This window comes from Oncorhynchus mykiss, chromosome 6 (genome assembly GCF_057628025.1).
Source record: "Oncorhynchus mykiss isolate SJ-2025 chromosome 6, ASM5762802v1, whole genome shotgun sequence".
In the NCBI taxonomy this organism is placed as follows: domain Eukaryota; kingdom Metazoa; phylum Chordata; class Actinopteri; order Salmoniformes; family Salmonidae; genus Oncorhynchus; species Oncorhynchus mykiss.
In genome coordinates this window covers 16,816,102-16,843,113 of record NC_143027.1, presented here as the reverse complement: position 1 = coordinate 16,843,113, position 27,012 = coordinate 16,816,102, and the positions used below count along the sequence as shown (strand labels likewise).

Here is a 27,012-nt window from a genome sequence, read left to right as displayed (position 1 = left end):
TCCCTGCTGAAGAAAAGCAGGCCCAAACCATGATGCTGCCACCACCATGTTTGACAGTGGGGATGGTGTGTTCAGCTGTGTTGCTTTTACGCCAAACATAACGTTTTGCATTGTTGCCAAAAAGTTCAATTTTGGTTTCATCTGACCAGAGCACCTTCTTCCACATGTTTGGTGTGTCTCCCAGGTGGCTTGTGGCAAACTTTAAACAACACTTTTTATGGATATCTTTAAGAAATGATTTCTTCTTGCCACTCTTCCATAAAGGCCAGATTTGTGCAATATACGACTGATTGTTGTCCTATGGACAGAGTCTCCCACCTCAGCTGTAGATCTCTGCATCTCATCCAGAGTGATCATGGGCCTCTTGGCTGCATCTCTGCATCTCAGTCTTCTCCTTGTATGAGCTGAAAGTTTAGAGGGACGGCCAGGTCTTGGTAGATTTGCAGTGGTCTGATACGCCTTCCATTTCAATATTATCGCTTGCACAGTGCTCCTTGGGATGTTTAAAGCTTGGGAAATATTTTTGTATCCAAATCCGGCTTTAAACTTCTTCACAACAGTATCTCGGACCTGCCTGGTGTGTTCCTTGTTCTTCATCACAGTGCAGGTGCATTTATACGGAGACTTGATTACACACAGGTGGATTGTATTTATCCTCATTAGTCATTTAGGTCAACATTGGATCATTCAGAGATCCTCACTGAACTTCTGGAGAGAGTTTGCTGCACTGAAAGTAAAGGGGCTGAATAATTTTGCACGCCCAATTTTTCAGTTTTTGATTTGTTAAAAAAGTTTGAAATATCCAATAAATGTCGTTCCACTTCATGATTGTGTCCCACTTGTTGTTGATTCTTCACAAAAAAATACAGTTTTATATCTTTATGTTTGAAGCCTGAAATGTGGCAAAAGGTCGCAAAGTTCAAGGGGGCCGAATACTTTCGCAAGGCACTGTATACCTGCTGGAGCGCATGCTACGGGTGGGTTTTGTTATGGTGACCAGTGAGCTGAGATAAGGCAGAGCTTTACCTAGCAAAGACTTATAGATGACCTGGAGCCAGTGCTCTGGTGACGAATATGTAGCAAGGGCCAGCCGACGACAGCATACAGGTCGCAGTGGTGGGTGGTATATGGGGCTTTGGTGACAAAACGGATGGCACTGTGATAGACTGCATCCAGTTTGCTGAGTAGAGTGTTGGAGGCTATTTTGTAAATGACATCACCGAAGTTGAGGATCGGTAGGATAGTCAGTTTTACAAGGGTATGTTTGGCAGCGTAAGTGAAAGATGCTTTGTTGTGAAATAGGAAGCCGATTCTAGATTTAATTTTGGATTGGAGATGCTTAATATGAGTCTGGAAGTGGAGTTAACAGTCTAGCCAGACACCTAGGTATTTGTAGTTGTCCCCATATTCTAAGTCAGAACCGTCCAGAGTAGTGATGCTAGTCAGGCGGGCGGGTGCGGGCAGCGATCGGTTGAAAAACATGCATTTAGGGGGCCTCCCGGGTGGCGCAGTGGTTAAGGGCGCTGTACTGCCAGTTGTGCCGCCAGAGACTCTGGGTTCGCGTCCAGGCTCTGTCATTACCGGCCACGATCGGGAGGTCCGTGGGCCGACGCACAATTGGTATAGCGTCGTCCGGGTTAGGGAGGGTTTGGCCAGTAGGGATATCCTTGTCTCATCGCGCACCAGCGACTCCTGTGGCGGGCAGGGCGGAGTGCACGCTAACCAAGGTTGCCAGGTGCTCAGTGTTTACTCCGACACATTGGTGCGGCTGGCTTCCGGGTTGGATGCGCGCTGTGTTAAGAAGCAGTGCGGCTTGGTTGGGTTGTGTATTGGAGGACACATGACCTTCAACCTTCGTCTCTCCCGAGCCCGTACAGGAGTTGTAGCGATGAGACAAGATAGTAGCAAACAATTGGATACCATGAAATTGGGGAGAAAAAGGGGGTAAAATTCAACAAAAAAATTGAAAAGAAAAACATGCATTTAGTTTTTACATGCATTTGGAGGCCACGGAAGGAGTGTTGCATTGTTTGGAGGTTTGTTAACACAGTGTCCAAAGAAGGGCCAGATGTATACAGAATGATGTAGTCTGCGTAGAGGTGGATCAAGGAATCACCTGCAGCAAGAGCGACATCGTTGATATATACAGAGAAAAGAGTCGGCCCGAGAATTGAATCCTGTGGTACCCCCATAGAGACTGCCAGAGGTCCGGACAACAGGCCCTCCGATTTTACACACTGAACTCTGTCTGAGAAGTAGTTGGTGAACCAGGCGAGGCAGTCATTTGAGAAACCAAGGCTGTTGAGTCTACCGATAAGAATACGGTGATTGACAGAATCGAAAGCCTTGGCCAGGTCGATGAAGACGGCCACACAGTACTGTCTTTTATCGACAGCGGTTCTGATATCTTTTAGTACCTTGAGAGTGGCTGAGGTGCACCCGTGATCAGCTCGGAAACCAGATTGCACAGCGGAGAAGGTACGGTGGGATTTGAAATGGTCAGTGATCTGTTTGTTAACTTGGCTTTCGAAGACTTTAGAAAGGCAGGGTAGGATGGATATAGGTCTGTAACAGTTTGGGTCTAGAGTGTCACCCCCTTTGAAGAGGGGGATGACCGCGGCAACTTTCCAATCTTTATGAATCGTGGGTCGAGACGAAAGAGAGGTTGAACAGACTGGTAATAGGGGTTGCAACACTGGCGGCGGATAATTTTAGAAAGAGAGGGTCCAGATTGTCTAGCCCTGCTGATTTGCACGGGTCCAGGTTTTGCAGCTCTTTCAGAACATCTGCTATCTGGATTTGGGTGAAGGAGAAGCTGGGGAGGCTTGGGCAAGTAGCTGCGGGGGGTGCGGAGCTGTTGGCCGGGGTTGGGGTAGCCAGGAGGAAAGCATGACCAGCCGTAGAGAAATGCTTATTGAAATTCTCGATTATTGTGGAAATACTTTAAAGTACTACTTGACGTTTTCTGGGGTATCTGTACTTTACATTACTATTTATATTTTTGACTACTCCTACTTTTACTTCAGTACATTCCTATAGAAAATAATGTACTTTTTACTCCATACATTTTCCCTGATACCCAAAAGTACTCGTTACATTTTGAATGGGGTTGCAGGTAGCTTAGCGGTTGTGCGGTAGGCCAGTAACCGAAAGGTCGCTGCTTTGCATTCCTGAGCCAAATACATTAGGAGAAAAATCTGTCAATGTGCCCTTGAGTAAGGCACTTAACCATAGTTGCTCTGGATAAGAGCGTCTGCAAAATAACTAAAATGTAAATTAATGATCTGGCGGACTCACTAAACACACATTTTTTTGTAAATGATGTCTGAGTGTTGGATATCCATGAATTTTTAAAACAAGAAAATGGTGCTGTATGGTTTGCTTAATATAAAGATTTTTAAATGATTTATACTTTTACTTTTGATACTTAAGTATATTTTTGCAATTACATTTAATTACAGATGTTATTGCGAGTGTATCGAAATGCTTGTGCTTCTAGTTCTGACAGCGCAGCAATATCTAACAAGTAATCTAACAATTCCACAACAAATACCTAATACACACAAATCTAAGTAAAGGAATGGAATAAGAATAAATGGATGAGTAATGTCAGAGCGGCATAGGCTAAGATGCAATAGATGGTATAGAATACAGTATATACATATGAGATGAGTAATGAAAGATATGAAAACATTATTAAAGTATTATTAAAGTAGCCAATGATTTCAAGTCTGTATGTAGGCGGCCGCCTCTCTGTGTTAGTGGTGGCTGTTTAACAGTCTGATGGCCTTGAGATAGAAGCTGTTTTTCAGCCTCTCGGTCCCAGCTTTAACGCACCTGTACTGACCTCGCCTTCTGGATGGTAGCGGGGTGAACAGGCAGTGGCTCGGGTGGTTGTTGTTCCTGATGATCTCTTTGGCCTTCCTGTGACATCGGTGCTGTAGGTGTCCTGGAGGGCAGGTCATTTGCCCCCGGTGATGCGTTGTGCAGTCCACACTACCCTCTGGAGAGCCCTGTGGTTGTGGGCGGTGCAGTTTCCGTACCAGGCGGTGATACAGCCAGACAGGATGCTCTCAATTGTGCGTCTGTAAAAGCTTGTGAGGGTTTAAGGTGACAAGCCAAATTTCTTCAGCCTCCTGAAGTTGAAGAGGCGCTGTTGCGCCTTCTTTACCACACTGTCTGTGTGGGTGGACCATTTCAGTTTATCAGGGATATGTACACCGAGGAACTTAAAACTTTACACCTTCTCCACTGCTGTCCCATCGATGTAGATAGGGGGTGCTTAAGTATATACTTAAGTATATTTAAAACCAAATACTTTTAGACTTTTACTGAAGTAGTATTTTACTTGGTGACTTTCACTTTTACTTGAGTAATTTTCTATTAAGGTATCTTTACTTTTACTCAAGTATGACAATTAGCTACTTTTTCCACCACTGCTTACAATCACGACAGAACTGATCAGTCACTGGATCTAATCGGGCATCAAGTCTCCATCTGTTTCATGCTATTATGCTGCCCTCTAGTGCCAAGGCTAGAGGTTGAAAAATAATTGTCTGTTTCAAGAAAATGCACTAATAATTTTCACTAGTCACCAGTTTAATGATAAAGGCAGTGGGGCAACTTTCACTGGGGACAGGGGGATATGTCCTCCCCACATTCGGAAATTGCATTTTTGTCCCCCCCCAGTTTTATCATTGGAATGTGATACAAAACTAGGCCACGATGTATTCTAGGACCTTGCGGACACCTCTGATGGGTCGGGTAGGCTGTTTGGAGTGTTTAAATAAAAAAATACTAAAAAAATTATAATTCTGTCCCACCCCACTTCTAAAACCACAGTTGTGCCCCTGATTAGAGGTCACGTGTTTTAGGTATACCAGAATGCATAAACAACTAACCAGAGATTTACACTACATAGTATAAACAGTAAACTGACGGGAATGTTGAGAAACATTTCATAGCCTACTCTCCATATAATATAAGCAGATGAACATCTTTATAGTTGTGTCGTTAATATGGTAAGGTGACACTGGTGAGGGTCATGCATGTTCCTCCAAGGATGTTTGCTGTGTAATCATGTGTAAAGTTGATACTGTCAGTCTCATAAGTTAATTTAGTCTCTTTCTGTACATTCATTACGGGCTCCTCTAACACTTCTCTACACATGCTGCTCTGGAAAAGCACCAGGATTGGTTTTAGTAATGCTAAAGACTTTTGTGAGTACTGAACAGATGTGGATATGGTTTTAAGATGATGTACCATTTTACATTTGTATTTCTGTGTGAATTCGTTTTTTTGGGCTCTTCTATTGCAATAAGGTAAACTGGTATGGCATCTATATCTAAGGAGGAGCAAAAGAACATGGGGTGGTGAAGACAGCCCAATACATCACCGGGACCGTGCTCCCACCCATCCAGGACATCGACTTGAAACGGTGCCCGGGGATGTCCCGCAGCATCATCAAGGACACTCCACACCCCAGCTAAGAGCCATTCACTCCCTTCCGGTCTGGCAGACAGTTTTAATCTACAGTACAAGCCATCAGAGTGCTGAACAATTGAACTGGCCACCTAAACTGACTCCGCACCTTAACACGCACACGCACAGGCTGCATTTACACAGGCAGCCCAATTTGGATATTTTTTCCACTAATTGGTATTTTGACCAATCAGATCTTTTTCAGAGCTGATCTGATTAGTCAATACCAATGTGAATTTTTTTTAAATCAGAATTGGGTTGCTTGTCTAAACACAGCCTATACATTCATGCTTCACAACTGCTGCTACCAGACTCGTTTATTGCTAAATACTGGACAATGTAAACACTTGCCCCCCCCCAATCCCTTTCCCCAAAATAATGGCCTTCCTATATCATAAGTTGATGCTAAAATGTTTATTCTATTCTACTGAGTCATTTACTAGGTTGTATTATTTCTTATTGTTGCATTGTCAAAGGAGCCTGCAAGTAAGCATTTCATTGGATGGTGTATACCATGTGTGTCCTGTACATACAGTAAGGCATCTCAAATGATTTTTATTACAATTCGAAAGACCAAATAAAAGTTTAATGAATGACAAATAAGGATGCATAATGCCCGCTGAGAGATGTAACAGTTAACATTTCTAACAAGCATAGGAAATAGGGGTAAATGTACAGTACACAGGAAGTTCTCTATATACACAGCACTGGGCATGTAACATGGCAAAACAACTATTATACAGTCATTCATGTTTAAAGATGCATTTTATTTGATTTAAAATACAACTAAAGTCAAACTTTTATGTTGCACACAGTTTACCATTGAAGTGTCACTATTCAAGAATCATCCATAAAATGGAAACTCCATAGGATAGATATGAATCTACTCATAATATAAACTGTTTGAGTGAATACAGTCATACTGTAATTTGAAGGAAAGTAAGTGCATAAACAGTTGCAAAATGCTAAAGGGGAAACATATTACAAGTAGCTTAAAACTTTGCTTATTAATAATATAACGCATATATAGCATGTGACTTCTGATCACAAATTTACAGAATAATCAATTAAAACTATATTGTAAATAATATTTGGTTATTTAGTAACATCAATTTAAAAAAAAACATACTTGCATAGTTTAAGATGTGTCAATAGTGCAATGACGTATAGAGGGTGATGTACATTAACAGAACTGTTAATAGGAAAGCGTCATTTATCTTTCATGACTGACGTATTGATATCGAATCATATTTATCAAGGTCGAAAGATTCTGTATCCTGTTCATTACGCACGATCCGAAGAAATCTAAATGAAACGGAGGGATTACCTGGGCGTGTCAAATAAATAGGCCTAAATGCTCATTTTTGTTTTCCGTTAAATTCTTTCCCCCCCCCCCCCTCCCCACTGAGTGCCCTAATGTACACAGCCCCAGGTTTCACTGTCAGCGAAAAGATATCCAAGTCTGGAACAAAACAAATACATGTCTTGAGGAAACAGAAATATCTATAGGTGGGAGAGTAATATATAAAGTCATCTTTGGATATTGTTAGAGCATAGACCAAGACTCCCCCTTAAAGTCCATGACTAAAGGAATATTCTCATTCTAACTTTCTATATTTCAAATGTCAAAAAAGATCTTACAGTGTCTAAAAGTACTATGTTAAAATAAGTTCTCCATCCTCTACCTTGAATTACCATTAAATACAACAGTTTTGCATCTACGTAAGCCAAACTACCTATGTCAGCATAAACCACTAGAGATAAAAGGAAAACCAGGAACACTATCAGAAATGCTTGTAGTATTTGCTTTGGTCTCTTGTCCCCCTAACCATCCGGAAAAACTCTCTAAAAACACATTTGAAAATTAAAGGACCAAGTATAAACCGACTGTTAAGTGATAATTCATAAAAACATGTGTTTGTTACTCAGCTTTTAGACTTGGCATTACAGTACTGCGTAGATAAAGCTGTTAAACTGCGGTTTCATTGATCAGTGGAGAGGCACAACAATGACAAAGGTATAACTTGCTACAAGTTAAATGTTGCTTGGATATGGCATATTAAATGTTGCTTGGATATGGCATATTGCTGTTAAGAGAAACTATTCAAAACATAAGGTAAAACATTTTAAAAAAACACTGAAAAACTATTAGTAGAGCAGAATATTATTGGAAGTTGTCTGAATTGAATTTAGGGACACTGACAGACCATTTTAGCAGTGCTCTTTCATCAGTTTTGCTGCCATCCTTTAGAATCAGTGGTATTGTTATTTCTTGTACCCCTGGGCCATATCTCATGTTACCTTTACAGTACCATCACAAATCTTCTACTCAAACTATCATCCGGTTAAGACCAAGGCAAACCCCAACAGGCACACATTGGTTGAATCAACAAAATAACGTGGAATAGCCGGTGAATTTACATCTGTGCCCCATGGGACTATTTTTCAGGCTGTGTTACTGTTGAAAATTATTGAGGACACTACCAAACAGACAATGTATCTATAAAAAAAAAACGTACTCAATCTTTACGTTTCTGTTCAATACATTCCGGTTGAATTTCAAATTAACTAATAAAAACCTTAGCTATGGTGGAAGAGAACAACCATTTTTACTTGTCATATATACTGAAATAGTACTGTAGCGCAAGAGAAAGCAACATGAAACAATTAAATGAGTACAACTAGGTAGGCCTTGCTAGGCTGATCTTGCCGTTTATTCCCCCCTTCTCTGCAACACCTAACTGAAGACAGCCTGTCTGGTTGGCCAGGTCAGTAGGGCGTGGTGCCCTCCCACTCCACCAGATACTGCACCTTCCCCTCCAGAGTGACCCGGCGGGCCAGCACCTGGTACTTCTCTCCACAGGTGAGCCGCCCCGCCGCCCCAAAGTAGTTGGTGATGGAGGACTTGAGGTGGGAGAGGGATGAGTCGTCCTCACTGATGCTGTCGAAGGTGTGGCTGTCGATGGCGTTGTCCAGCATCACGGAGGCCGTCTCCTCTCCCGGCAGGCTCTGCTCCATAGGGCTCAGCTCGTTCTCCACCACCTCCTTCTTAGTGGCCAGCACCGTGTAGTTTGAGGTGGGCAGCTTCCTCTTACGGCTGCCAACATTCTTCCTGCAACAGGTTAGAAAAACATTCATTAGGGCATGCAGCAAAGCATTTTTGGAAATGTTTTGCAAAATGAGCATTTCTTATTGGACAAGTCCAGTCAGTCTGTTTGGTGCCAAATGAACATGACCCTAATATCAGCAACCTATTGAAACAAACGCAACAACGGTTTCCTGAATTGACTGCTTTGCTGTGCCACCAGACATACCTTTGTGGAGTCAAAAAATAATAAAAAAAATGGCAACTGGACATTGCACACCCAGTCCAACTACAAACATGACTTCGATCAGCCACCAGGGGTAGCTGTGGTCCGCTATATACCATTTATACTGTCTGTGGTTTTCATGCCCTATGACTGTCGGTGCTGCTTTTATACATCCCCTTAAAAACAGTTTGAAGAAGACTAAACAGTTGGAAACTTTTCTAGGCTATTAAAAAATACACTAGGCTTAGATAGGTGGATTCCCAAATCAGATGACGTCCTCTTCTCCGATACCAAGTTGACTGTTAGTTAACTCAACATCTCATTACATTGACACATCCTAGCCAACGGGAGCCAGCAAGAGAGGGAGTGGAGGAGGCAGATACTAAACTGGCATGTTTGATCTGAACCACAGTGAGAGAGAAGGGCACAGCGGGGGCACAAGCTCTGTCGCCCCACGGAATCACTCTGTCTCCACAAACACACCACACGCCTCTTATTTCCCCCACATGGCCTCTCTAGAGTATCAGACAGAGATGTTAATGAGCAGAAGCCACATTTAAAAATAAACAGACTAAAACAGAGGGATGAAATATCTGGGGTATCTGGGAATAGGGACATGAAATGATGAGGCCCGTCTCTAGCCCCACACACACACACACACACACACACACACACACACACACAGCTCTCATCTCTTAGGACAGTGTGTGTGTGTCAAGGCAGAGCACCAGCGTGGAGACGGGCAGGGCAGTTACATCAGCGTAAACATCATCATAACAATCAATCCCCTCTCTCTGAGCCACAGGAGACGTCAGAAGCACCACGGTCACCCCATTAGTAGGAGTTTCAGCCATGGAACTAAAATACAGTAAAGGCAAAGAGCAACAAACAAAAAAGTTTTTAAAAAAAACCCACCATAAAATGTCAACACACTCTGAATGTCAAACTTCAGAACCCCCCTTCTTGTGAGAGGAGGAGCCAGAACCGAGAATGTCGCAAAATAAAGCCAGTCAGTTAGAGAGCCCAGGGGTGTTCCCAAAAAGGGGGGGATTCACAATGTTCAAACAATGGTGGGTTTGTCAATGTGGATATATTGAGTTGCTTAGTTCCAACCAAGACGACTATAAGCAAATATTGGAAGATGTACAGGAGCCAACTGCATTAATTGTCCAAGACCTCACATCATACTTCTGTGTGATGTCAAACACACTTGTCTCTCCTCAACTTCAAACATAGGAACATGTTCAAGAGCTTGGAAAGGCAGAGAGAAAAGCACATCTGACAGCCTGAGCTGCAGCGTTTAGAGTCAGGGGTCTTATCGATCGGTTTGCACCACACTACACACGGTGGAGCCAAAAAAACAAAAAGAACAAATGAGTGAGAAACAGCTGGGGGAAGAGGGAGGGAGACTGATCATCACATTGATCATGCAAGCTGCTCGTTCACCTGGAAGTCCCCTTTGACGCCAACACCTGGGTCCGTATTCACTACAATCAGTTTTGCCTTTTAAATCATAATCAATACGTTTACGTACAGTAGACAGTGGGGACCTGATCCTAGATCAGCACTCCTATTCTGAGACACTTTGTGGATAAGGGCCCTGGACTACAGTCAAGCAGGTTCTTGAATGGTGTTGAGGTCAGAGCCCTCTTCCTATAAAGAGCACCAAAGAGGATAAGGTGCACAGATAATGTATGTGAGAGTTACCTTTTCTAACAACAAAAGTCTTAGCGACCACAGTGCTGTACCTGAGGCCATTGCGGCCACAGTGCTGTACCCGAGGCCATGGCGACCACAGTGCTGTACCCGAGGCCATGGCGACCACAGTGCTGTACCCGAGGCCATGGCGACCACAGTGCTGTACCCGAGGCCATTGCGACAACAGTGCTGTACCCAAGGCCATTGCGACCACAATGCTGTACCTGAGGTCATAGGAGACACTGGTGGTAGCAGATCCGGTGGTACTAGCCGCGTCTGTGGAGTCCAGGTCCAGACTGAAGGTCCGTCCTGAGCTGGTGCTGAGGAGTAAACAACAACAGATCCATTCAAAAGCTGGAATTACGGCGCTAATCAGAAAATGATGGGGCAGAATAATCAGAGAATGATGGGGCCCCTGGATGGGGCAGAATAATCAGAGAATGATGGGGCAGAATAATCAGAGATTGATGGGGCCCCTGGATGGAACAGAAAAGCTCTCGCATTGACGGTCCTATTTTCTTTGTTTTTATTCCAAACCTCACTAAGGAAACTACTCACCCTCACGTTGTGACTGCAATTTCCAAGTCACTGTTCTGAGCCCATACTACAAGAGCCTGCATGCTAAAAGGTGTGTGCGCGTGCGTGTGTGAGTGAGTGAAAGTACTACATCTAGCTAATGGAAGGACGTTAATGTAATGCTTCAAAGTCTACTCTCACAGAATCATCATTAGCCGTTTTCATCCTCCAGCTCAGTTCAGGTGCTACACAGCTATGAGCCTATTCCACTTCTCACATTCCAACAGAGTTAGTCCCCTTTTTGGAGTTGCACCAGCTAGTCCCCATCTATTGATTCTCCTCTAAGAAAGCTCTGTTGATTGTCAACATTCCCCAAAGTGTTTGCCTTTCTTTCTTGTATTGTTCAGCGCTGTTTGAGAGCTGATACCATGACCGAATACAAACAGTGTAGTTATTCCCTCCGTAAGACAATCAAACAGGAGAAACGTCAGTATAGAGACTAGAGGTCCATCGATTATGATTTTTCAACGCCGATACCGATTATTGGAGGACCAAAAAAGTTGATACCGATTAAAAAAAAAAAATCGGCCAATTTTTTTCTTTATTTGTAATAATGACAATTACAACAATACTGAATGAACACTTATTTTAACTTAATATAATACATCAATAAAATCAATTTAGCCTCAAATAAATAATGAAACATGTTTAATTTGGTTTAAATAATGCAAAAACAAAGTGTTGGAGAAGAGTGTAAAAGTGCAATATGTGCTATGTAAGACAGATAACGTTTCAGTTCCTTGCTCAGAACATGAGAACATATGAAAGCTGGTGGTTTTCCTTTTAACATGGGTCTTCAATATTCCCAGGTAAGACGTTTTATATTGTAGTTATTATAGGAATTATAGGACTATTTCCCTCTGTACCATTTGTATTTCATTAACCTTTGACTATTAGATGTTCTTATAGGCACTTTAGTATTGCCAGTGTAACAGTATAGCTTCCGTCCCTCTCCTCGCTCCTCCCTGGGCTCGAACCAGCAACACAACGACAACAGCCACCATCGAAGCAGCGTTACCCATGCAGAGCAAGGGGAACAACTACTAGAAGGCTCAGAGCAAGTGACGTTTGAAACACTATTAGCGCGTGCTAACTAGCTAGCCATTTCACTTCGGTTACACCAGCCTCATCTCGGGAGTTGATAGGCTTGAAGTCATAAACAGCGCAATGCTTGACGCACAACAAAGAGCTGCTGGCAAAACACACGAAAGTGCTGTTTGAATGAATGTTTACGCGCCTGCTTCTGCCTACCACCGCTCAGTCAGATACTTAGATACTTGTATGCTCAGTCAGATTATATGCAACGCAGGACACGCTAGATAATATCTAGTAATATCATCAACCATGTGTAGTTAACTAGTGATTATGATTGATTGTTTTTTATAAGATAAGTTTAATGCTAGCTAGCAACTTACCTTGCCTTACTGCATTTGCGTAACAGGCATTATCCTTGTGGAGTGCAACGAGAGAGGCAGGTTGTTATTGCGTTGGACTAGTTAACTGTAAGGTTGCAAGATTGGATCCCCCGAGCTGACAATGTGAAAATCTGTCTTTCTGACCCTGAACGAGGCAGGTAACCCACCGTTCCAAGGCCGTCATTGAAAATAAGAATGTGTTCTTCACTGACTTGCCTAGTTAAATAAAAGGTATGAAAAATCAAATTTAAATAAAAAAAATAAATCGGCGCCCAAAAATACCGATTTCCAATTGTTATGAAAACTTGAAATCGGCCCTAATTAATCGTCCATTCCGATTAATCGGTCGACCTCTAATAGAGACAAAGTGGAGTCACAATTCAACTGCTCAGACACAAGACGTATGTGGCAGGGTCTACAGACAATCACGGATTACACAGGGGAAACCAGCCACCTTGCGGACACCGATGTCTTGCTCCCGGACAAGCTAAACACCTTCTTCACCCGTTTTGGGGATAACACAGTGCCACCGACGCAGCCCGCTACCAAGAACTGTGGGCTCTCCATCTCTGTGGCTAACATGAGTAAAACATTTAAAACGTGTTAACCCTCGCAAGGTTGCCGGTCCAGACGGCATCTCTAGCCGCGTCCTCAGAGCATGCGCAGACCATCTGGCTGGAGTGTTTACGGACATATTCTCTCTCTCCCTATCCCAGTCTGCTGTCCCCACTTGCTTCAAGATGGCCACCATTGTTCCTGTACCTAAAGAAGCAAAGGTAACTGAACTAAATGACTACGGCCCCACAGCATTCACTTCTGTCATCATGAAGTGCTTTGAGAGTCAAGGATCATGTCACCTCTACCTTACCTGACACCCTAGACCCACTTCAATTTGCTTACCACCCCAATAGATCCACAGATGATGCAATCGCCGTCACACTGCCCTATCTCATCTGGACAAGAGGAATACCTATGTAAGAATGCTGTTCATTGACTATAGCTCAGCATTCAACACCATAGTACCCTCCAAGCTCATCATTAAGCTCGGGCCCTAGGTCTGAACGCCACCCTGTGCATCTGGGTCCTGGACTTCCTGATGGGACACCCCAAGGTGGTGAAGGTAGGAAACAACACCTCCACTTCACTGATCCTCAACACAGGGGCCCCACAAGGGTGCGTGCTCAGCCCCCTCCTGTACTCGCTGTTCACCCATGACTGTGGGGTCACGCACGCCTCCAACTCAATCATCAAGTTTGTAGATGACACAACAATGACGAGACAGCCTACAGGGAGGTGAGGGCCCTGGGAGAGGAAAAGAACCTCTCACTCAAACAAAACAAAGGAGCTGATCGTGGACTTCAGGAAACAGCAGAGGGAGTATGCCCCATCCACATCAACGCGACAGCAGTGGAGAAGGTGGAAAGCTTCAAGTTCCTCGGCATACACACCACTGACGATCTGAAATGTTCCACCCACACAGACAGTGTCGAGAAGAAGACGCAACAGCGCCTCCACAACCTCAGGCTGAAAAAATTTGGGTGGCCCCTAAAACCCTCACAAACTTTTACAGATGCACAATTGAGAGCATCCTGTCGGGCTGTATCACCGACTGTTACGGCAACCTTAACCGTCCGCAAACACAGGGCTCTCCAGACGGTGGTGCGGTCTGCCCAACGCATCACCAGGGGCAAACTACCTGCCCTCCAGAACACCTACAGCACCCGATGTCACAGGAAGACCAAAAATATCATCAAGGACATCAACCACCCGAGCCAAGGCCTGTTCACCCTGCTATCATCCAGAAGGCAGCTTCTATCTCAAGGCCATCAGACTTAAATAGCCATCACTAGCCAGCTTCCACCCGGTTACTCAACTCTGCACCTTAGAGGCTGCTGCCTTATATTCATATACTTGGAATCACTGGTCACGTTAATAATGGAACCCTAGTCACTTTAATAATGTTTACATACTGCTTTACTTATCTCATATGTATATACTGTATTCTCTTCTACTACATTTTTGTCAATGCCACTCCGACATCGCTCAATCTAATATTTATATATTTCTTAATTCCTTTCTTTTACATGTGTGTATTGTTAGATATTGCTGCACTGTTGGAACTAGGAACACAAGCATTTCACTACACCCGCAATAACATCTGCTAAATATGTATGTGACCAATAAAATTTGATAATGGATTTATTTTTACCCTGTTTTCTCCCCAATTGGTAGTTAGTCTTGTCCCATCGCTGCAACTCCCGTACGGACCTCAGGAGATGCGAAGGTCGAGAGCTGTGCGTCCCCTGAAGCACAACCCAACCAAGCCGCACTGCTTCTTGGCACAATGCCCACTTAACCCGTAGGCCAGCCACACCAATGTGTCGGAGGAAACGCACTGCACCTGGCCATTGTGTCAGCATGTACTGCGCCCGGCCCTGGAGTCGCTAGCGCGCAATGGGACAAGGACATCCCTGCCGGCCGAACCCTCCCCTAACCCGGACGACGCTGGGGCAATTGTGCACCACCTCATGGGTCTCCCTGTCGCGGCCGGCTGCAACACAGCCTGGACTCGAACCCAGAATCTCTAGTGGCACGGCTAGCACTGCGCCACTCGGGAGGCCGTGATTTGATAGCCTTTACAGGAAAACGTAATTAAATCACATCATTCGGCACATTGATGAAAATCACAGTGGTGACCAAAGACAGACAGAAAAAAAGTGTGTCTTTCAAAGGGAAATACATGTAAATGGGGGTAGATTGTTAGGGCACAGAAAATAACTGCACTCAATCGATGGCAATGAAGTCAATGTCAAATGTTTGCAGCTTCATTGGAAATTAGCATCATCATGTACTGTAGGTCAATGTCCAGACGAAAGTCTTCAAACTTACACTCTTAGAGCTGCTTTTCCAGACACAGACTAAACCTTGATTCAAAATACATTTTAATGGAGAGAAATGCCATTGAACATGCTTCTTAATCCAGGACTATGCTTAACCTGTGTGTGGGAAACTGGCCCTTAAAATCCACAACATTTACCTTTTGAGACTTTGTAACTCGTCCAAGGTGAAGTCAAAGATGTTGGCCATGTGATGGTTGGTGCTCCAGGTGGAGGTCAGGTCATTCTACACAACACATCATCACACAAACACACTGTTGGTATTATAGTACTCAACCATTGTCATAAACAGTCATAAACAACATTGTTCCCATCATCATCCTTGTTCTCATCAGTTCTGTCTATATATGCTGTCTATATTGCCATTGCTGTCTATATTTTCATCTGAGCACCTTCCTCCTTCCTGCCTGGCAGTATTAGCTTTATTACTAGGAAATGTCAGAGGTTTGTTGTTAGAGCACATTGTGCCTGGGGACCAGACAGACATGGCACTGCTCAGAGGGATTTGTCAGTAAAATGCCTCAGAGGCCAAATGTAAGTAATTCCCTTTGAGTCGAACCGTGAAGAGAGAGGGATGAGGGCAATGACACACAGGGACTTCATGGTACATGGTGGACAGGAGATAGACTTTTAGAAGAGGGACAGTGGTCTGAGATGGAGGGGGGGGGGGGGGGGGGAGCACAGAAAAATGGAGGAGCAGGAGATAATCAGAGGTAGGAAAAAAAAAAAGCAGCGCAGATTTATTCAAAGTTCAGGCTCAGTGAAACAGTAGAAAAGGTGGTTGGCACGACCGGAGTTAGATGTTGAGACAATCAGAGAACTCACATTGGGGATGGCGTCCTCCAGCAGCCATTTTGATCTTCTCTTCCTCCTCTTCTCTGCAGGGAGAGAGCTGAGGAAGAGACAACTTTCACTTTCTAATCACACAATTTGATTACTTGGTGACAATTTGACAGCCTAATATCATTCAGTAATTCCCTGATAAAATTATATTGTTTTCAGCACACAGTCTTTAGTTCTTCGAGTAGAATTGTTACATAGCCATTACCACTAAATGAGAACTTTCATCTTAATGTTTGTTCTCTGTTAGGGGTAAATAAATGGTGGGAGGTCCAAGGAAACATTACACTTACATGATCACTTAACATTGATCAACACTTTCTGACTGAGGTCTTGCAGAAAGTTAGCAGAAACCTAATTGACATACAGTGTATCCAGCTTTCACTACAACGCAAAATACCTGTTCCTGCCTGTGCCTTTCTTTCGTCCTCTCCATCCCTCGTTCTGAGCCCTCTCAGGAAACAGTTTAGAGGGAGGGTTGGGGGGAACGCGGGTCCTCAGGCGGAAGATGCATTTCCTCTTCTTGATCTCCTTCCCACAGAGAAACCTGGAGGAATAACGAGGGCGGTGACAAGTTCATGGTCTGGCAGAGGGGGTGTGATATCAACAAATACACCTTCAGCCAAGTAACATGTTTGTTGTAACAAATACTGTATGACCAGAACAAACATTTAACAACTTACTGAATGTTGGGGGCCATACTATACTATTGTTAATAGCACATGAAAAAGACATTGGCTGATACAGTATATAGTGTTGCAGTACATGTATGCAGTTGTAGTAAATCTGTGGAGTTTTGTTAAAATGAGCACTTACAGTTTTACACTTTATCTACTGTGTGTGTGTGTGTGTGTGTGTGTGTGTGTGTGTGTATGTATATATATATACAGTGCCTTGCGAAAGTATTCGGCCCCCTTGAACTTTGCGACCTTTTGCCACATTTCAGGCTTTAAACATAAAGATATAAAACTGTATTTTTTTGTGAAGAATCAACAACAAGTGGGACACAATCATGAAGTGGAACAACATTTATTGGATATTTCAAACTTTTTTAACAAATCAAAAACTGAAAAATTGGGCGTGCAAAATTATTCAGCCCCCTTAAGTTAATACTTTGTAGCGCCACCTTTTGCTGCGATTACAGCTGTAAGTCGCTTGGGGTATGTCTCTATCAGTTTTGCACATCGAGAGACTGACATTTTTTCCCATTCCTCCTTGCAAAACAGCTCGAGCCCAGTGAGGTTGGATGGAGAGCATTTGTGAACAGCAGTTTTCAGTTCTTTCCACAGATTCTCGATTGGATTCAGGTCTGGACTTTGACTTGGCCATTCTAACACCTGGATATGTTTATTTTTGAACCATTCCATTGTAGATTTTGCTTTATGTTTTGGATCATTGTCTTGTTGGAAGACAAATCTCCATCCCAGTCTCAGGTCTTTTGCAGACTCCATCAGGTTTTCTTCCAGAATGGTCCTGTATTTGGCTCCATCCATCTTCCCATCAATTTTAACCATCTTCCCTGTCCCTGCTGAAGAAAAGCAGGCCCAAACCATGATGCTGCCACCACCATGTTTGACAGTGGGGATGGTGTGTTCAGCTGTGTTGCTTTTACGCCAAACATAACGTTTTGCATTGTTGCTAAAATTTCAATTTTGGTTTCATCTGACCAGAGCACCTTCTTCCACATGTTTGGTGTGTCTCCCAGGTGGCTTGTGGCAAACTTTAAACGACACTTTTTATGGATATCTTTAAGAAATGGCTTTCTTCTTGCCACTCTTCCATAAAGGCCAGATTTGTGCAATATACGACTGATTGTTGTCCTATGGACAGAGTCTCCCACCTCAGCTGTAGATCTCTGCAGTTCATCCAGAGTGATCATGGGCCTCTTGGCTGCATCTCTGATCAGTCTTCTCCTTGTATGAGCTGAAAGTTTAGAGGGACGGCCAGGTCTTGGTAGATTTGCAGTGGTCTGATACTCCTTCCATTTCAATATTATCGCTTGCACAGTGCTCCTTGGGATGTTTAAATAAATGTATGTATGTATGTATGTATGTATGTATGTATGTATGTATGTATGTATGTATGTATGTATGTATGTATGTATGTATGTATGTATGTATGTATGTATGTATGTATGTATGTATGTATGTATGTATGTATGTATGTATGTATGTATGTATGTATGTATGTATGTATGTATGTATGTATGTATGTATGTATGTATGTATGTATGTATGTATGTATGTATGTATGTATGTATGTATGTATGTATGTATGTATGTATGTATGTATGTATGTATGTATGTATGTATGTATGTATGTATGTATGTATGTATGTATGTATGTATGTATGTATGTATGTATGTATGTATGTATGTATGTATGTATGTATGTATGTATGTATGTATGTATGTATGTATGTATGTATGTATGTATGTATGTATGTATGTATGTATGTATGTATGTATGTATGTATGTATGTATGTATGTATGTATGTATGTATGTATGTATGTATGTATGTATGTATGTATGTATGTATGTATGTATGTATGTATGTATGTATGTATGTATGTATGTATGTATGTATGTATGTATGTATGTATGTATGTATGTATGTATGTATGTATGTATGTATGTATGTATGTATGTATGTATGTATGTATGTATGTATGTATGTATGTATGTATGTATGTATGTATGTATGTATGTATGTATGTATGTATGTATGTATGTATGTATGTATGTATGTATGTATGTATGTATGTATGTATGTATGTATGTATGTATGTATGTATATATATATATATATACTGCTCAAAAAAATAAAGGGAACACTAAAATAACACATCCTAGATCTGAATGAATGAAATATTCTTATTAAATACTTTATTCTTTACATAGTTGAATGTGCTGACAACAAAATCACACAAAAGTGATCAATGGAAATCAAATTTATCAACCCATGGAGGTCTGGATTTGGAGTCACACTCAAAATTCAAGTGGAAAACCACACTACAGGCTGATCCAACTTTGAAGTAATGTCCTTAAAACAAGTCAAAATGAGGCTCAGTAGTGTGTGTGGCCTCCACGTGCCTGTATGACCTCCCTACAATGCCTGGGCATGCTCCTGATGAGGTGGCGGATGGTCTCCTGAGGGATCTACTCCCAGACCTGGACTGAAGCATCCGCCAACTCCTAGACAGTCTGTGGTGCAACGTGGCGTTGGTGGATGGAGCGAGACATGATGTCTCAGATGTGCTCAATTGGATTCAGGTCTGGGGAACGGGCGGGCCAGTCCATTGCATCAATGCCTTCCTCTTGCAGGAACTGCTGACACACTCCAGCCACATGAGGTCTAGCATTGTCTTGCATTAGGAGGAACCCAGGGCCAACCGCACCAGCATATGGTCTCACAAGGGGTCTGAGGATCTCATCTCGGTAACTAATGGCAGTCAGGCTACCTCTGGCGAGCACATGGAGGCCCCCCAAAGAAATGCCACCCCACACCATGACTGACCCACCACCAAACCGGTCATGCTGGAGGATGTTGCAGGCAGCAGAACGTTCTCCACGGCATCTCCAGACTGTCACATGTGCTCAGTGTGAACCTGCTTTCATCTGTGAAGAGCACAGGGCGCCAGTGGCGAATTTGCCAATCTTGGTGTTCTCTGGCAAATGAAAAACGTCCTACATGGTGTTGGGCTGTAAGCACAACCCCCACCTGTGGACGTCGGGCCTTCATACCACCCTCATGGAGTCGGTTTCTGACCGTTTGAGCAGACACATGCACATTTGTGGCCTGCTGGAGGTCATTTTGCAGGGCTCTGGCAGTGCTCCTCCTTGCACAAAGGCGGACGTAGCGGTCCTGCTACATCTCCTGATGTACTGGCTTGTCTCCTGGTAGCGCCTCCATGCTCTGGACACTACGCTGACAGACACAGCAAACCTTCTTGCCACAGCTCGCATTGATGTGCCATCCTGGATGAGCTGCACTACCTGAGCCACTTGTGTGGGTTGTAGTCTCATGCTACCACTAGAGTGAAAGCACAGCCAGCATTCAAAAGTGCCCAAAACATCAGCCAGGAAGCATAGGAACTGAGAAGTGGTCTGTGGTCCCCACCTGTAGAACCACTCCTTTATTGGGGGTGTCTTGCTAATTGCCTATAATTTCTACCTGTTGTCTATTCCATTTGCACAACAGCATGTGAAATTTATTGTCAATCAATGTTGCTTCCTAAGTGGACAGTTTGATTTCACAGAAGTGTGATTGACTTGGAGTTACATTGTGTTGTTTAAGTGTTCCCTTTATTTTTTTGAGCGGTAATATATATATATATGCATATATATATAAATATAACGGAGAGAGATGTCTTACTTGCTCTTGTAGTTGTTCAGAGCATCAAGGAGATATTGGCCTCTTTCTGTTGGAGGAGTATTGGAGAGCTGTGGGGAATATTAAAATGTCAGTCCGATGCAATTTGCTTTAAAAAGATCTGTTTTTCACAAGACAGCATTAATCTGAATTTCCTATCCGGATTCCTATTCAGAATTCAGACAGGATTTCTTCGTTTCTAACCTTGCCCAACTGGAAATGGTCCCAGTTGTTGCTGACAAAGTTGAGGATCTCCTCCAGCTCAAAGTACTTCTTCTTACTCTGGACTCCCAGGTTGTAAAGTGCCAAGTGCACCACGTCCACCCTGGATAAGAAACCAGAGACAATTGATGGGAATCCCATGAAATGAGATGAGAACTGATTGTAATGTATCTAGAGTGATTGGGTGCAGAACCGGTTTTCCTCACCAGCAGCATTCAGCAGCATTCACATATCACATCATAAGGGATGATAATGATGATCGATTCCATTGCCCTCATAAATACAACTCTCAATTATACATCCATATGAGTTAGCAGATAGGGAGTTGGGTTTGTGTAAATGTAGTCCTCTTAATCAAATATTGTGTACCCCAGTGTGTATTAACAGCAAAACAATCCTGTTAGGGGCAGTTTACACTAGCACATTGTCATAAGCACAAGAGCATAATAATGCCTCACATCCTCTACCTACTGTACTATAGGACACCAATGCCCATTGTATTCTTAATTAAAGTACCACATCTGGAGTCTCAGAGGTAGATATGAAGAGTATAGTAGCCATTTACCATCGGAGGGCCAGTCTCTTGATGTACTCTACTCCTTTATTACACATGGAACAGATGAACAAGTAAAACCTGAAAGAGAAAGGCAGAGAGGTCAGAGGAGGAGAAAGCACAAGTCACGTGCCTCTAGGGGAAATCAAAAATCCATAATGGTCTTCAGTCATATCGGTATACCCTCGACTTCCATGACACGTCTATCACTTTCCAGACTAGAATTATTTCCTCTGACATCCCAGGATTTGTCCTAACCGTGGGAAACCCTAGAAAAAAACCTCTTCTGTTTGATAACAATTCCACACACCTATCTCCAAACATCATGGACTCCTGTAGGCACTGGATACAGGCCTCATGGAACCACTGTTCACACCGAAAACACTGCAGCATCTTCAAGTACCACCTGGGAGGGGAGGAGAGCAGCCATTAGTGAAAAGTGAGTTACTAAATGAGCAACAGAGTGCTGTATCTGAATCAAATCCAGTTGCTTTCTAAAAGAGAGATGATGTAAAATGCTATGCTGCAGTGTGTCTAGCCAGCACACTCACTCTCCAGGTCCTCCACAGTAGCAATAACACTGTTGGTGATTTGTGTGGTGCTGGGAATCCCATTCCAGCTCTTCTGGGCTGTAGGTAAGCACCTGCTTCATGGCCTGCAGTGCTTTTGCTATGGGCCCCTTTTTGAGAGCTCCCCCTTTCTGTGATAAGGAGAAACAGCCACGTCAACATGGTTAGGCATTATAGGACAGCGTTCAATCGGACACATCGTAGCAAAACGTTTGGTAACAGAAAACAAAAATCTGTGTTCTTATTGGACGTGTTGAGGTAGTGCCTTCCCATTTCAAAACGTTTCCTTCCTGTTGAACACTACCCTAGACAAACAGTCATTAAAAATTATATTAGTTATATTAGTTTCTTGCTCAATTGAAGAGCAGCTAGTTCTATCAATAATACTCACCCGCACAGCTAAAACAAAGATGCACCTCCTGCAAAACCATGGTGACAAAACCATTGAGCTCTCCACCTGTGGCATGTGGCACTGCTGGTGGTAACCTGGCAGAAACAAAGATAAGAGGACAATGAAAACATAATGCTGGCCCAATAAATAAACATAATGCTCAAACCCAATAAAAATAAACAAATGGTTAAATACATGAATAAATGGATGGATCCATGAAAAAGTGCTATTGCCGGCCGTACTTTGAGCCACAGCAATATGTTATGTTGATCTGAAGGGGGCATCCAACCAGCTTTTAATCCTGCCCAGCAAATGTTGGGAAGCCAGAGGGAGTGGACTCCCAAAGCAATCAATTACTTGAATTAAGAGCCAAGTAGAAACAAAACCAACGAGATACTACAGCCTGGGGACAGGACCCTGCACAACTGTTGCATGGCCCCACCCTAATACATGTCCTTGTCATGGACAAAATGTAGATGTCAGATGGGACCTGTCTCTTTAAGACAAACACCCATGGAAAGTACTTAGTTTAACGTACACAGGGTTGAAAAGATGTTATGAGTCACAGAGGCTTTCTGTGCACTTCGTCCAACTGAAAATGTTCACTGTTTCACTTTCAGAGATTCAATGACCTTTAGCAGATGACATGTAGTTATTCCACAGATGTACCCTTCTTCAGTTCTGTATGTTGTTCCAGTCAATTTAATACAGTTCAAATATAGTTTATGCTTTTAGAGATAGTATCAAAGCATTAAAATACATGAAGTAAATATAGAAGCAAATAGAGCCCTGTATACAATGAACAATGAGAACCCCTCCCTTCTTAATCACAATCTGTAAAGAACTTGCATCCACTTGCATATAAGTGCAAGAAAGAGGAGTGTAGCCACATCCTCCTTTAAGGGTCGTCAGACTCTACAGCGACTCACCTATTCCACATTTCCCACATAGCAGGATCTCATTGTCGGATACCAGCACCATTTCGGAACAGACTGAGCATTTGGGCTCCTCCCCCGGAACTCCAGCTGCATGTTTTGGGAGAGAAGAATAGCATTAGCGTACATTCAATGATGATTATACTTCAGCTACATCCAACATGATGTCAGCATGTCAACAGCACATGCAAGATATTCAATTAAGAGCAATCTGCGAGGCATTACTGACATAAATTGGCCCTTTCTGAGAAAAGTGTCATTTAGACAGTTGAAGAGTTAAAGGACAGTCAAGTCCATTAGGGAAGTGTCTAAATATACCTTTAAGTGGCCTACTGTATAGTACAAGTGTTGGCTAAGTAATGGGAAGCCAATTGAAAGTGTTGAGGAATATGTAGCCCAGAATAAAGGAACATCATGAGGGTCCAGGGAGCTACTGTAAGAAACTGTAGTGATTTCCAGTTAGGATGCTGTGTAATTCTGTTGAAAGTGGATTACACATTAATCATGGCTTTTGGAGAGAGCTTTTGAGATGTTGAACCTGTCTGGTGTAGATCCATATTATCAGCAGACATAAATTCATTGAGGATGTAAGTTTGACAGTTAAACTAATTCACACATTTGTTTTATTTTACACAGAGACAACAACAATAACATGAATATTTCAGTTTCTCTTCACTCACCATGTTGGATGTCTTTCCAGAGAACCCAGAATTTTGAATTATCTTCAAAAGTGACAAAGCAGCTCTGCTTGGAGGTACTCACCTTGAATGAAGTGAAAACAGATAGTATGAGGTGGGAGGCAAATTGTGTATGACAGGTTTATTACAGTTCTATTCCAATAATAGTGTGTTATATTAGATTTGTCATAAAACACAAAATACTGCTGTAGTGCCTAAAATCTACAGAGAAACCACCATATTTGTGTGAATACTCCAGAGCAGTAGTTGGACATTACACTCTTAGAAAAAAGGGTTATTTGGCTGTCCCCATAGAACCCTCTGTGGAAATAATTCTAAATGGAATCCAAAAAGGTCCTCACTGGAACCAAAATGGGTTCTTCAAAAGGTTCTCCTATGGGGTCAGCCGAATAACCATTTTAGGTTCTAGATAGCACATTTTTTTCTCCTAAGAGTGTACTTATTGTTATGTAAATAAAATGAGTCCAAATCATTGTGTGGAAGTATACTACAGTATTTAACTGATACAACATTGTCCTGTTGTACTGGGGACTTACTCTCTGGATCTTCCCCAGGTAGTATAGGCCATCAGACCAGCGGCACAGTACATACTGGCCCACGGTCACGCTGCTTTCCATGTCTGTGAAGCTCCGCCCTCTCTCCCTCTTCTGGGGTAAATGCTTGGCCTCCAGCACCTCATCTGGCTCCACACTGCAGAAGTTATCTCTGTAGGCTGACTGCAACATGCTGCAGCTGGGCTGTCCACACTACTACTCTTCCTAGGAGAATCAGGGCTTTACATTGTCATTGAGGTAGCAACTGTATGTCCTCATGATCACAACATTATGGAGGTGGTGGTTGAACATTGTTGTGTCAGTGTTATTTTTTTAATCAAATGTATTGACATGCACCTATTATAGACAAAAACTATTGTTAAGGTGTCATAAAATGCATTTCCTGAAAAAGAAAAAAAAAACTGGACATATGCCTATGTATGCATCATGAAATCCAGCCCTTCATCAACATATTTGTTTTAACACCCCACCCCTGTTCTGATGTAGGCTGATGCCTGATGACTCAATTTGGATGTTCTACTGCGTGTCGATCACAGCACAGCCTACAGGTCTGACCAAGGTATTTTATACCTCAGCGGACTGACTCATCAGCCAACTGCAGCCAGCCATCACATTTGAATTTGACTTGTCAACGCAGTCGCAAATTGCAGCACTTGCGCGAGTCAAACTGGTCGTGTACAAGTATTACAAAGTGGCATGGCACGTTTTTAACAGTTAGCAAGTAGTCTATCAAACTGTAACGACTCTCGAATGTAATTTATCAAACTGATTACAGACTAGTTGATTGGCTAAATTATGTCCCGTCAATAAGATGGGCATATCGCCAACATAAATTATTAAAAGTATTTTATTTTGCTAACCTGATCACACTTTTGCATCTCCTCGACTGCATGTATTCTCACAAAACTCTTAATCGCTAACTAGTCTGCTGTCTAAACATGTTATAGTTATATCAGCCATACATATATAGCTTGGTAGCTAGCTAGCTATATCTGCTAGTTAGCCAGCTAAACTGCAACTGTCAAACCAATGAAACGAATGTTACTTGCCCCTTGGTAGTGTATCGCATATGCATTTATGCAAGGAACATCTAGTTTAGTTTGCTAAATGTAATCTATGAATACCCGAATAATGAGATTGAGCACTTTATAACAATAGTTTGCGACATTAAAAGTAGGACGAGATGCAAAAATGAAATCCAATTCAGTGAGTTGTAATAATGTATATGGACTTCTCTTACCGCCTTGGTTAACTTCCAATCCAGGGTCAATGCTCGAAATAATGTCGCTGCTGTTGAGTAACGTTCCATTCGCTAGGAGTTGTCGATTCTTGCAATATGTGTACAGGCGCTAAAGTTCAAACTATGCAAGTCGCCATTTTTCATTTTTTCCCGCGAATCAATTTACGTTTTCCTTATGTAATTAGCATAATCACATCATCATCTTCATACAGGAAGTTCAACATTTCGCTCTCTAGCTGCTTAGGAACATTTATTTTTCTTCTTTTAGTGAAAAAGTTATTTCGCATTTTCAAGCACTTTTAGTTATTATGATAATATCCATATCATTGCGAATGATAGTAGTATCTTTGATAATACCGCCTACCACTACTGCTGATTATTACACAAAACTGTATTACTAGCTATACTACCCTATTCACCATCATCATATGTCATAATCGTCTTCATTGTCGTCTTCGCCATCATCATTATATGTCATCATCATCATAAGACTCATAATATATTTGTACATTTTTGTAAAGAAAATGCCTGCACAGTGTATGTAGCATTCATGTTGCATGACTGTATGCATTAATGTTTTTGTATGTAATGAATAACACACACATTACATGAATATGTTCTAGTAATCAAATTCCTTGAGAATCTAAGATTTCATATACTAGCACTGACTTCAGATTGCGGATTCTGCTCTGTTTATTTGAGCTTACTCTTAAGCAAATCAAAAATAATGAAATCTATAGAGATCCATTTATGGGAAGGCTCTGTTTACGTCCACAGAGCTGCTGTATGTTTATAAGGATTTTGCTTATGGAACAACGCTGAGAGGAAATCTATGGGATCAGCTGAGATGTCATTTGGCAGATGAGTTGAGGGGACAATTCTATTTTTAAAATATGTTCTGCCATAATGTCACTGGAATATACTACTTGTAAGTACTGCAATACACTTTTACAATTATCTTAAATGTTTAAACATTTGAGGCACTCTAAATGCAACTAATCAAACACATTGTGATGTTGTTGTAATTAGCCTACATGCACCTGCATGGACAGTTTTGAGAATGGTAACCAAGTAGCTTATAGAGGCATCCAATTTTATTCAATGTGTAACATAAAAATCTCCAAAATGTCACCTGAGAGTGTTTGGTGCCATGGCTCACTGAACCAACATTTGTCAAAAACACTTTAAAGCATAAATAACGCGGTGGTCCTTTGTAGCTCAGTTGGTAGAGCATGGCACGTGTAATGCTAGGGTAGTCG

General features: G+C 42.3%; 1 protein-coding gene across 1 annotated transcript; it reads right to left on the bottom strand.

Moving 5' to 3' along the window:
• Positions 1–6,016: 6,016 nt before the first annotated feature.
• Positions 6,017–26,138, bottom strand: phf19 (PHD finger protein 19). The gene is made up of 15 exons (XM_021605355.3): positions 25,754–26,138; positions 24,496–24,717; positions 23,942–24,023; positions 23,256–23,351; positions 22,327–22,421; positions 21,918–22,066; positions 21,677–21,772; positions 21,379–21,447; positions 20,796–20,916; positions 20,595–20,662; positions 16,619–16,765; positions 16,204–16,270; positions 15,519–15,604; positions 10,715–10,810; positions 6,017–8,593 (listed from the first exon to the last, which is right to left on the bottom strand). The coding sequence occupies exons 2-15, from the start codon at positions 24,682–24,684 to the stop codon at positions 8,251–8,253; spliced, it is 1,704 nt and encodes a 567-aa protein (XP_021461030.1). The 5' UTR covers positions 24,685–24,717; positions 25,754–26,138; the 3' UTR covers positions 6,017–8,250.
• Between the last annotated feature and the right edge of the window lie 874 nt (positions 26,139–27,012).

Bases quoted from the DNA above. Each gene is read 5' to 3' on its own strand.
- phf19 (XM_021605355.3), bottom strand. From the start codon at position 24,684: ATGTTGCAGTCAGCCTACAGAGATAACTTCTGCAGTGTGGAGCCAGAT. The intron at 24,024-24,495 runs GTAAGTCCCCAG...ACTTCATTCAAG, and splicing joins ACCTGGGGAAGATCCAGAGA to GTGAGTACCTCCAAGCAGAG. The intron at 22,422-23,255 runs GTGAGTCGCTGT...TGTTTCTGCCAG, and splicing joins ATGTGGGAAATGTGGAATAG to GTTACCACCAGCAGTGCCAC.